Genomic DNA, 13,229 nt, shown 5'->3' with positions numbered 1-13,229 from the left:
TTTGATCAGGGTGTGAGGAGATCTTACTTTTAAAAGGATGTGGAAAAGACTTTAATGCATATGGGAAAGCAAGAGGGCTACTGCAAGTCTAGGACAGTATTCTCAAATCTGAGTTGTATCCGTCACCTACAGGACTTTCTAAAACAGATTGATCACACAAAAAGAAGTTCACAAATGTTCACAGCAGCTTTATTCATAACAGCTAAAAACTGGGAACAACTCAAACGTCCTCTATGTACATCCGTACCATGGACTACTCAGCAATAAAAAGGAATAACCTGGATAAATAAACACACAATCTCAATCGATCTACAGAGAATTATGGTGAGTTTAAAAAGCCAATCCCAAAAGGTTACTTCCTGTATGATTCCATTTATATAACTTTAAAATTAGTTTATTTATTTTTGGCTGTGTTGGGTCTTCCCTGCTGCGCACCGGCCCTCTCTAGTTGCGGTGAGCGGGGTCCACTCCTCGTTGCGGTGCGCAGGCCTCTCATTGCGGTGGCCTCTCCCGTTGCGGAGCATGGGCCCCAGGCACGCGGACTTCAGCAGTCGTGGCTCCTGGGCTCCAGAGCACAGGCTCAGCAGCTGTGGCACACGGGCCCAGCTGCTCCGTGGCACGCAGGATCCTCCCGGACCAGGGATCGAACCCACGTGCCCTACATTGGCAGGCGGACTCCCAACTGCTGCGCCATGAGGGAAGCCCTATATAACTTTCTTGAAATGACAAAATCATAGATGAACAGATTACTAGTTGCCAGGGGTTAGGGACAGGGATGGGGTGTGAGGGAGGAAGGTTGGCTATTACAAGGGCAACCTGAGGGATCCTTGAGGTGATGGAAAAGTTCTGACTGTAACAATGTCAATATCCTGATATTGTATACAGACTTACAAGATGTTACCATTGGAGGAGACTAGGTAAAGTTTACAGGGATCTTTCTGTATGGGTTCTTACACTGCATTCAACTCTACAACTATCTCAAAACAAGAAGTTTAATTTAAAACAATGGTTGAAGTAATTAAATCACACACACAGACCATTGGGGCTCATCCCCAGTTTCTGATTCAGGAAGACCTCAACACATGCATTGCTAACAAGCTTCTAGATGATGCTAGTCTGGGATCAGCTATGACAGCCACTGGTTTAGTGAATAACACATTGGGGCAAATATTATTCCTATTTTGTGGAAGAAACTCAAGTCTACAGAGTAAGTGACTTCTCTACCAAGGGTAGTAGGAACTAAGCGGCAGGGCCAGGATTCAAATCAGGTCCTATCAGCTCAGTGTTTGCCTAAGTAAAATCAAGGTCAGAAATAATCTTATTTGTAAGGACTCTCTAGTGCCTAGCACAGAACAGAGACCAATGCTTGCTAAACTGGATTGCACTGCCCTGAAATCTAAAATTCAATAAAATGTAGGAGCTTAGTTATAAACATTTCACAAACCTTCAGAGATACAGACATTAAAATGGTACTAGTCTCAGCTCTTATCCTATGCCTTGAACAAATGCTTAAACTCTGTTTCTTAGCTTCCTCAAATGTGAGAACAAGGAACTGGTCCCTTTCCACTTAATTCTGGATTTCTTTCTTTAAAATCTTCTGGGGTTTTATAAACAGCTACCAGTTAGCTCCTGAAAGAAAAAAAAAGTTACATTTCCTATCCATGTTAGTATTTTATCAAAGTGGACACTTGCCATAGCTTTATTTCAATTTCTGGAAACCCTAAGTGAAAAAGAAAAACGTGCACCAAAATACTAACTAAACAAAAATTCACTGACAACACGTTTAGTAGAAAGGATGAGGGCGTGGGGGAAAAAGGCCACAATCTTAAGCAGTTCTATGGGGATTTAAAAGCTGCTCAGAGCTTTTAGCAAAATCATACGTGCCCCGATTCACGGAAATGTTAAAGCAATTTCATTAACTGCATACCAAAAACGGTTTCCCTGCAGTTAGCTCTCCAGAATTCCACTTTAAAACCCCCTTATGCAATAAGCCTCCACAATAGTCTTGTCTCCTTGTCTCCTAGGCAAAGGTAACAAAACTTGAGGAAATAGTCTTAAATAGCTAGGAGGGTTTTACATTAGAAATAAGAAATTTCTGGTAATGATAGCTCCAGTTACCGGAGATTACATTCATGATCATTCTCTAACACTGGATGTTAGAAACATTCAATCCAATGGGCACCTCCCAAACCGTGTCATATCTTGTTTCAGGCCCACTTTCCTATAATTAATTACAATTCCCAAAACTAAGTAAATAGATCTATTTTGTTAGAATTACAAAAAAAGCTAAGTTTAAAAAGGGAGGGGGGCTTCAAATACAGATAAAGGTCCCAGGAAACCAGGATGCAGAACTGAAAACTAGTTCCATTAAATGCCTTTTCTTCTATCAAAAAATAGGAAGTGTTACTATTCTGTGTAGCTCACTATGGGCTCTTGCCCAGCCACCTCTAGCTTCCTAACAGTACTGAGGGAAATCTTAGACTCACGTTTAACTCACAAATCAGACACACAACTCGCCAATGCCATTCCCATTCCCTACCAACACAGCCAAAGAACCCTATTTCTTTTAATCAGAATGTTACTCCAATGCAGTACAGGAAGTAAGGACTCAGTCTGTCACAGAGAGCTGTCTCTACTTTTACTACTTCAGAACATCTCAGAAGGAGTTATTAATTCACTGCAAAGGGAAACTGGAATCCATTTGTTAAGTGAATGGACAGGAATTAACTTGGAAATTTTCTTATTTTTTTAAAGTAGCATCTAGGCACATACATAGATTCCCTGTTTTGAAAAAGTACCAAAAGGCTAAATTTTTACCTAACAGTCCTATCATGTTCAATTCAAGAAGGACTCAAGACATAACATTGTTAAAAAACATTTATTTCAATACAGTCTATCATAAATAAGTCAGTAGAGGTTCCACTCTGCCACAGACGCATCTGAGAAGTAAGAGCCCTGTGCCATCCAACTGGTGAACGTCTGAACGATGTCCCATCTCTTATCCCAGCCAGAGCGCACACCTTCCATGTTGTTCCTCTGCATTGATTGCTTCCAAAACCAGATGACCAAATAGTCCTTTATCCCCAAAGTAAGCTAAAATGTTTGTGAAGAGGAAAAATAAATTAAACCCCAAAGTAAAAACTTCTTACACATAGCTTAAGAATTAGAAGATTGTTTACATTTATGTTTGTGTTTATGCATCTATCAAATTCAGTTAGCAGAAGGATCAATCTCATTGAGCAAAAAAAAAACATAGAGACCTATTTAAAGAAATATAGTTTTACTACTTTTTATTGTAGTTACCTATTATAAACAAAAAGGAAAACATAAATTGAGGTCAATTAAAATATTGATATGAAGGATTGATGAACCCAGAAAATAAAGTTGTATCATTATTAGATCCAGGAAAGAGACAAGAGGTGTTTTACTTCTAAGTCCTGTTGATTAAAAATGTAGTTTCTAGTAGTATGTCAACTTAAATAAAATTGCATTACAAAATGACAATCTGAGCATTCTGTTAATTTTTAGAAATTATTTTCCCTCTGCATATAAAACAAACCAACATGCATCTATTCCCAATTTTCAAAAGTGTATTAAAATCTCACATTAAACCCCAAGTATTTTTGCATACAGTTAAGATATGAAAACAAATTATTCATTTATGGAAGTCTCTTCCTCATTGGTAATGAGCATCTAAGATAAAGAGAAAAGAAAATTTTCCTTGGCTTTATAAAGATAATGGGAACAATCATTCTCTCAGTTACTTAGTATTCATATATTTTGCCTAAATAATGTTTTACTAAGATATTGCCCCTTATTCACTAAATTCTGCATTTTAAATAAGGCATTCATATCAACCAACCACGTACAATGCACCATCCTGAGTGAAAGAGGAGGACGCTAAGACAAATGGGGACCTAATCCCAAGGAATCTAACAACTTAACAAGGGAAACAGACCATAAATCATGAACCACATTATCTCCATAAGTATTATATAAATAAATTTATATATAAAGAACAAACTTTATATTGCTAAATAAGTTTTATATTAATAAAACATTTACATTACTGAAAAGCCTAGCAGATACAAGTCTATTCCTTTCAGGGTACAGACCAGGTAACCCAGGAAGACCTCTTAGTCAAGTCTCCCCAGTGCAAGCAGCACAGTATACGAAATTCTGTAACAGGATAACTCTTATCAGCACTGCTCAATTCCTTCCTAAATCACAAATATCCCTGGAAAGAAATCAGAAAATGTCCCTAATGACAGAAAAGAATGATCATCAGCACCAGAAATGACAGGAGCACTGAGATGACAATAAGGTGAAGAAATAAAAAGCAGGGGGGTGGCTGCTTCATCCAGTCTGCAACTTTGAAGGGTCAACTCTTGGTGGGATAACTGAAGCCAGTACAACAAAAGGGTACATCTAGCACCACCTCTGGATCCTGGATCACCTGGGGCTCAAAAAACACTATTTCTCAGGATGCAGGTCTAGTCTAGAAACTGTACAGGAGGAAATGCTGTATCAGTTCCTGTTCCAAGACCACCAAGAGGTTAGGATCATTTAATTAAGTTAATTCAACATTTAAAAAGTGTTGCCAAAGTAGTTGGCAGCTACTTTAGGTACTTGCAGGACAACATAGAATGCAAATAAGCAACAAGCATAAAACAAAGCAAAGAATGACAGACACAAAAGAATACTACAGGAACACAAAAAATGGAGCAATTTCAGTTAGGAGAAGGGGGAAAAGATTTAGGGAAGAGGTGACATTTGAGATTGGGCTTTTCTAGACAAGTGAAAACTGAAAGGAAGAAGCATTCCAGGCTGAGGGAGAATAAGCATACAAAGGCACGAAAAAATACAGTTTATTCTGGGATTAGCATGCAGTGTCATGTAGCTAGAGCAGTTCTCACAGGAGAAAGAAGTGGGGTAAATGAGATGACATAGGAAAGATTAAAAATTATTATTAATAGTTTACTGCTCAAACATTACTTGTCAAGCACTGTCATACTTTACACACCATATTCTTATTCAATCCTCATCGCAATCTTACAAAGTAGATCGTATGCCCAACTTATAAAAGAGAAAACTTATCTTAGAAAGGTTAATGGCCTCTTGGGAAGAAGTATTTGATGGTAACTTTCAGGGCTTGGAAAATGTTCACACAGCTTGCCCAGGTAGTCCCATCTCAGACAATGTTCCCTAAGGTACTGTTTCCCTAAGGAAATAACTGGTCTGAGGTCAATCAGCTACTCAGCAGCAGATACATTACCTAAAATCCCATTTCACAAAAAAGAAAACTGATAGTTCAAAGAGGAAAGGCTAAAAGAAAGGAGCTTGGTGGGGACCTTTGAAAGCAGTTTTAAGAAGCTGTACCATAAAAGGTTAAAGAAAGAGAAAAGTGAAAAAAGGAAGCAGTGAGTGAAGAACATTTACTGAAGAATTTTATCAGGGAAAAGAGAGTAACTGCACAAATGGACACAAAGAGGGCACATATGGCAATAACCCTTAAGAAGGAAAAACCCTTGCTTTGAGAAAGGAGAGACTGGCAAGTCAGAGAAGATGGAGGAAATTCATATCAGATGGCACTGTGCTAAGTAACAGGTCATATTACCCAGGGAGGCCACATGACCCAGTGGAAAGTGCGTAAGCCTTGGAGACATACATACTCTACCACCTACCAACTGTGTGATCGGCTCTGAAGGACTGAAGTGACAATTAGAGATACTGTACATAAAGCACTTAAAACAGTGGCTGACACACTGTAAATAACTGTTAGTAACATGACTATTATTATTTCTGCTCATTCTAGAAAAGAGTGGCTTAGATTAGAAGTCTGAAGAAGCTGAAGACCTAGAACAGCCAGTGAAAAGTCTGTTAGGACAATCAAAAATACCTTAAGACAGAGGGTAAAGCTGAAATCCCACGGCACCTGTGCAGGGGTCCTAGTCATCACAGTGCCAGTCCTTTCTACAGAGCAATCCTGCCTGTTCCAGATTCTGCCTTCACACATACACATATACACACACACATGCATACATACGGCTTTTACACGTATATACATACACACACACATATGTCTGAGTATATGAATATATATACTCTGTGTATCTGTGTGCGTTGTGTGTGTGGAAGTTTTCACAAGTGCTTATCCAAAAACTGCAAGGTTGTTTCAGAGAAAGGAATTTGACAATGCATTTGCAGAGTCACAAATGTTCATACACTTTGACAAGGAAATAAATCAAAACCTATGCACATAAAAATGTTCGTTATATTGTTATTTGAAATACTAAAAAACTGAACAACCTAAGTGATCAACAACTAGAAAATACATGGGCTATCAACGCTAACACTGGGTGAAAAAAACAAAATTCTCTGTACTCTTGTTAGAATGACATAAAAGGCCGTATTTATCTGAATAAGGATAAGACAGGAATACAGGTATTAAAAACAGTTCAGCTTTTAAAGTGGTAGGATAAGTTAGTTCTTTTCCTTTTAAAATATGCTTCATTATGGTTATAACACCAACGCAGTATATACTGGGCTGGCCAAAAAGTTCGTCTGGCTTTATCCATTCTTTATCCATTCTTACCCAAATGAACTTTTTGGCCAACCCAATAAAAATTAGGAAGGGGAGAGAAAGTAGTTATCTGATAACATAAGTTAGACTGGTCTGTAAACTGCTGCAGTTTTCCAACAGCCCAAAACTACACTTGACTGATAAAGCTCTGTTACAATACGTACCACTATTTCTCTTTTGCTTGCCATGACTTAGTACTAATGTATGAATGTTTGCCCTGCAATGCTTATTTGTAAGAACGGTACCTCAAAACAGTTGGTTCAGGCATTCCAGGATCTGCACCCCTCTTAAATCCTGAGGGAGATGGGGAGGGAAGAAAGAGAAAGAGAATAAAAACTAATTAAAACCCTAGCAGACAAAAAATTTACAATCAAGACTTTTTCTTTTTAAATCAATCTAGGGGGGCTTCCCTGGTGGCGCGGTGGTTGAGAGTCTGCTTGCCAATGCAGGGGACACGGGTTCGAGCCCTGGTCTGGGAGGATCCCACATGCCGCGGAGCAACTGGGCCCGTGAGCCACAATTACTGAGCCTGTGCGTCTGGAGCCTGTGCTCCGCAACAAGAGAGCCCGCGATAGTGAGAGGCCCGCGCACCGCGATGAAGAGTGGCCCCCACTTGCCGCAACTGGAGAAAGCCCTCGCACAGAAACGAAGACCCAACACAGCCATAAATAAATAAATAAATAAAAGAAAGTCTAAATCAATCTAGGGTAGCTAGAATAATATCCAGATCTACCAGAATTACCTAGATTTACCTGCACAACAGAAGAGTCTTGAATCTTCACTAGAGTATGTGATTATGTGCAGAACTAATCAGTAGGGAAGACAAACTACCTTATCCCTATAATACACACAATTAGCACAGCAGCCCTTAGCACACTCTTTCATTATTAGTCATTACGCACAAAAAAGATATCACAACAACCAAATCATACTGGATGAACTAAGAAGAGCAGAGATTTTTTTTTAAACTAAACTTTTTTAAAGAAACAATTGAAGATAACTTATTTTATCCCCTATGAACCACTCTTTTTATAAAGCAGCCAAAGACTGGTGATAGAAAGAGGGAAAAAAATTTCAAGTTATTTTTAATTAAATCAACACTCATTACAAATATGATTAAATAAAACTTTTACCTTTTAAAATATATCAATTAACTAGACAACATATATACTAATTTGCTGAAATAACTGATTAAAATTAGACTTGGCATCAAGAACTGTGGAGTATGAAATTTTACCCCATTTTCAAGACAACAAACTGGCCCACCAGTTTCACAGATGCTGGTAGAAGATACAAGATTCCAAGTCAGAAACAAGGACAGGATTTCCCTGGTGGCGCAATGGTTAAGGATCTGCCTGCCAACGCAGGGGACACGGTTTCGATCCCTGGTCCGGGAAGATCCCACATGCGGCGGAGCAACTAAGCCCATGCGCCACAACTACTGAAGCCCACACACCTAGAGCCCGTGCTCCACAACAAGAGAAGCCACAGCAATGACAAGCCCGCACACCGCAACAAAGAGTAGCCCCCGCTTGCCGCAACTAGAGAAAGCCCGCACGCAGCAACGAAGACTCAACACAGCCAAAAGTAAGTAAATAAATAAAATTTTAAAAAAAATAATGTTAAGGGAGAAAGTTTAGTTATTAAGAAAAAAAAAAGAGAAAAGAAACAAGGACAGTTTATTACTCCCAGCAACAGCTATAGTCAGAGTATTACCATTTAGGAGACGAACCCTGAAATTGGGTAACCAGAATCTTTCATAATGGGCAGTGAGCATGTCTCCCCTTTGCCCTGGAACTATTTTCCAAAGCTGTTCACCCTACAAACATCCTTAAAAATATGGAACAAAGGGTGGTCACTGCCTCTGCTCACCAGATTTGTAGAAATTCAAGATACTATGGAGAATTGTCTTCCAACAGGTAACTCATTAAAATCCTTTTGTTGTAACTGTCCAAACACATTCTTTATCATCATGTCACTATCTGTCCGATTTTATAGCACTATATTCCCACTATACTCCCTGAAGCCCTAAAAGGTATGTTTGAACCTAAATTACACAAGAAATTCAATCTGCAGTTGCGGCTTTCAGTGAGAGCTAAGGTGGAGAAGTAAAGCATGGCAACTAGGTTAGACATGAAATTAAGTTTAGATACAGTATAAGGAAAAAGACAGTGATTAACAAGGAAGAAGCACCAAAAAGATAGCCTTAACATCAATCTCCACCTGAGTTGGACACTAGGGTACCAAAAATCACCATAATGGTAGTCCTAGTAAAGAGAATATAGCCGGTGTGCACAAAAAAGAAAATGAGGTGGAAAATGAAAGCATTATCTACTCTTCCGACCAAAACCCTTGACACACAGATTATAACAACCAGCTACAGCTTTCTGGCAGTAGAAAAAGAATTTCAAAAAGGGGAGGAGGAATAGGTACACGAAGACTTACAGAGCAGCAAAGAAGCCACAGGGACAAAGAAAGCAAGAGCAGACTAAAACAGAACCCGATATACACAACAATGGAAAAAGGAGATAGTACAAAGACGGGGAAGAATCAAAGCCCCCATACCTTCCTTAGCTAAAAGGAGAGTTCCTCCCAGTGTTTGACTAGCCAAACTAGGCCGTTCTACCATTAAGTGAAAGCTGAGGTGGGGATGAGTCTGGAAGAAAGAGGGGAATAACAGCCTGTAAGGGCAGGGTGTCCCAATTACTTGCCCTAACCTTTGATACCTATACAAAGTCACTGAAATCTGGCAAAGTAATGCTTTTTTTAAAAATGCGTTCAAAGGGCTTCCCTGGTGGCGCAGTGGTTGAGAATCTGCCTGCTGATGCAGGGGACACGGGTTCGAGCCCTGGTCTGGGAAGATCCCACATGCCGCGGAGCAACTAGGCCCGTGAGCCACAACTACTGAGCCTGCGCGTCTGGAGCCTGTGCTCCGCAACAAGAGAGAGAGGCCACGATGGTGAGAGGCCCGCGCACCGCGATGAAGAGTGGCCCCCGCTTGCCGCAACTAGAGAAAGCCCTCGCACAGAAACGAAGACCCAACGCAGCCAAAAATTAATTAATTAATTAATTAATTTTTTTAAAAAAATGCGTTCAAAATCAGGGAGGAGGGACTCCCCCGGCAGTCCGCTGGTAAAGAATCCACCCTACAATGCAGGCGACGCGGGTTCAATTCCTGGTCAGGGAACTAAGATCCCACATGCCGCAGGGCAACTAAGCCCGCGTGCCACAACTACTGAGCTCGCTGGCCTCAAACTACAGAACCCACACGCTCTGGAACCCACGCGCCACAACTACAGAGCCCATGTGCCCTGGGAGCCTGCGCATCACAACTAGAGAAGAGAAAACCTGCACGCCACAACTAGAGAGAAGCCCGCGCACCGCAACAAAAGATCCCGCATGCCGCAACTAAGACCCAACGCAGCCAAAAATAAATAAAATAAATAAAATAAATAAATAATAAATATTTTTTTAAAAGATTTATTAAAATTCTCCAATTGGAGAATATTAGAAAAAATATTTTAAAAATAAGGGCGGAAAAGTATCTGTTTAAGTCCTGCATACTGAAGTATTTCCAAGTTATCAGTTGGCTTGCAACTCATGGGGAAATCAGAGCCAAAGCTACCTAGAAAACGTCCAGCACAGTCAAACACTCTGTCAAGACTGAGTGAAGGTACTTTATCTTACACCAAAAAAAAAAAAAAAAAAAAGGCAAAAAAACAAGCAGCAGCACGTAGTTAAAATCATAGGATTCTGAAATATGAACCTGAGTTTTAGAAAATGTCAAACTGACAGAGCTGAGACTCTTTCCTCTCCAAAATACTGCCTGAATACGGCAGATAAAAATTAAAAAACTATCCAAGGCTAGAAACAGGATAAAGTCCCAATGTGCAGCCCTAGGTGAAAATATTTGCCTGAGCACTTACAAATCTTTGCACTACAGCATAGTGGTGAAGAGTATGGGCCTTGATGCCTCCCCAATGCTTGAGTTCATAATGCCCCCACGTGACAGCTGTGTGGCCTTCAGCAAGGAACAGAACTTTTCTACGCCTCGGTTTCCTCACCAGTAAACCCGTTACTCCCGGTGAGAACAAAGAGGCAACCAACAACTATTGTCTTAATCATGCCTCAAAGCAATCGCATACCCACGCGGTTCACCGGCCTCTTTCCACTTACGCCCACCTGGAAAGGTGAGAATAAACGCCCTGAAAACCTACCTAGTGCCAAAGAGTGAATTAGTTGTTTTTACATACGTCAGGTCGTCCTAACTCTCTCAGAAAAGTAGGTCACGTCTAGTTTACAGATATAAAAACAGGACGGGAGGCATTACGTGACTTGTTAGAGACCGCCCCCCCCGAAAAAAAAAATAAGTAAAGGGCAGAACAAGAACTCGAACTCAGCTGAGACCGACCCCACGCGACCGGACAGCCTCAAAGGACATGCGCGGCGTGGTCGCGTTTCTCTCTCCCGCCCCAGACCAAAAATGGAGTCTCAGCCTCCGCACCCCGTTCCCTCCCGACTCCTCCCAGGTTCTTCTCCCACTGACCCAGGTAAATCACGAGAGGAATAAAGCCCCAACGGATGGCAAACTGGCCTCCCTTGAAAAGCTGCTGCAGCCTCTGCTTGGCCTCTTTGCTCAGCTTCACCATGGCGACGGCCCGGGCAACACACTTCGGGCAACTGGAGCAAACGCGTCGGAAATCCGAAAAAGGAAGGAGACGCGCACGCGCCAGACACACAGCCTTTACGGCAGGAGACGTGAGCGTCGCCAGCGGAGGTCGTAATTCGTCACCCTTCCACCTGCCTCTCCGCGGCCCCGCCTATGGAAGGCGCATGCGTGGTTGAGTCTCTTCGTTCAAAGGCCGAAGTTCGCTTTCGTCTATTTAGGAATCGCCCAGTTTCGCTGATTGCGGGATGCCTGGGGGCACTGGTCTTGGGATTCCTTCTGCCCGGAACGCCCTCTCTCTGCCCACAGCCTTACCCATTTTTTAAAGTGTATCTCCAAGTGTTCTTTACCTAACATAGAAGGAACATTAACAAAATTCAAAAGGACCAGGTTTTAGTCCCAACTCAGTTATTCTGACTTGCCGTTTAATCTTGGCCAAGTTATTTAACTTATCTCTGTATCAGTTTGCTTCTTCAAGCTGAAGGTTGAACTGCAAGGAAGGTTACAAACTGACACCCAACAGAGCCCCTATCCATGTTTTCTTTGACTCGCAGGGTGTTTGGTTGTTTTATTTATTTATTTTTTGTTACATTTTAAATTACTTGCCAACATTTTAAAGTTTGGGAAAGTTCCCATGAAAATCTGGACTTTTTCAGAGAAGTTGGCGAATCTCATTGCAATCAACACCCATCTTGCCCTCGTTGGTTTAGAATTGCAGTGGTTCTCACCCCTGGCTGCACAATAGAATCAGTGAGGCGATGTAAAGGCTTACTCCTGCTGGACCTCCTGCTGCTGGTTTTGACCCCAGGTCGAGGACTTCTTGATTTCTAAGGCTGTAAGAGATTTCTAAGGCTTTGACTTTGATGCCTTTCCTGGCTCACCCTCAAGATACATCATATTTTCTTTTAAATTCTTTTTTTTTTTTAAGTTTATTTGAGCAAAAATTTGTTTAAATCGAGTAGTTCCAAACCAGAAGTGCTCCGTCTTTTAAATTCTTAAGGTGCCCAACGGCACATAAAAATTTCCCCTAGCTTTCTGGATATTCTTGTGCTTAGCTCATCATCATGATAATAACAACTAGTCTACCTGCCTGGTAAGCTGCCTGTGTTAAGTGTTTCAATACAAAAGTTAGTTTTAATCTTTAAAAGAATTTAAGCTTGCATTGCATTAAAGCTTATTTTACTAATTCTTGTAAGGAGTAAACTATATATATTATAGGCCTCATTTTACAGATAAGGAAACTCTTTCTGAACTTTTTATCCAAATGCCTGATACATAGTAAGGATGCATTTCTGTCAGTGGAGCTGAACAATGCCAAGTGTATTTGCCTTTATCTAACATTCATGGAGCTACATGCTAGGCATTAGAGATATAAGATTTTTTTTTTTTAAGGCACTACCTTTAAGAATTTCATGTTTGGGTGGAAAAGACGTGCATAAACAAATGATTCCAATATATTGTGACTGTGCTAAGTCCCACGATAAAGTTATACACAAAATACAATGGGAAGGCAAATGGAGGACACCTTACAATGCCTGGAGGTGTCAAAGAACTTTTGAACAAGCCAATGGTAGTCAAATTGGAAAAGAGGAAATAAATTTGAATCATTAAGGCGGTTAAATCAACAGGACTTGTTGGCCAAATGAATGTGGAGGGCAAATTTGAAAAAGGTGGTCAAAGATGACTGCCCAGTTTTGAACTTGTGCAACTAAGTTAGTAGTCTCACTCCTCTGTCTCCGCAAAGTCTAAATTATATAGATTCACCTTCACAGTGATTCCTACACATAGGGTTGGGGATTCAGGCAACCTTATAATGGCTGGAAGTGCTACAAAACTTCACTACTAAATTTTTTTTTTTTAAGATTTTTTTTGATGTGGAAAGTCTTTATTGAATTTGTTACAATATTGCTTCTGTTTTATGTTTTGGTTTTTTGGCCCCAAGTCATGTGGGATCTTAGCTCCCGGACCAGGGATCAAACC

General features: G+C 40.6%; 1 protein-coding gene across 1 annotated transcript; it reads right to left on the bottom strand.

Moving 5' to 3' along the window:
* Positions 1-2,859: 2,859 nt before the first annotated feature.
* TOMM7 (translocase of outer mitochondrial membrane 7) lies at positions 2,860-11,305 on the bottom strand. Its single transcript, XM_061197698.1, has 3 exons — positions 11,130-11,305; positions 6,829-6,877; positions 2,860-3,093 (listed from the first exon to the last, which is right to left on the bottom strand). Exons 1-3 carry the CDS (start codon positions 11,230-11,232, stop codon positions 3,078-3,080), a joined length of 168 nt encoding a protein of 55 aa, XP_061053681.1. The 5' UTR covers positions 11,233-11,305; the 3' UTR covers positions 2,860-3,077.
* Between the last annotated feature and the right edge of the window lie 1,924 nt (positions 11,306-13,229).

This window comes from Eubalaena glacialis, chromosome 8 (genome assembly GCF_028564815.1).
Source record: "Eubalaena glacialis isolate mEubGla1 chromosome 8, mEubGla1.1.hap2.+ XY, whole genome shotgun sequence".
NCBI classification, from domain to species: domain Eukaryota; kingdom Metazoa; phylum Chordata; class Mammalia; order Artiodactyla; family Balaenidae; genus Eubalaena; species Eubalaena glacialis.
Note: the sequence above shows the minus strand (reverse complement) of the source record. Positions and strands in the feature narration are given on the sequence as shown.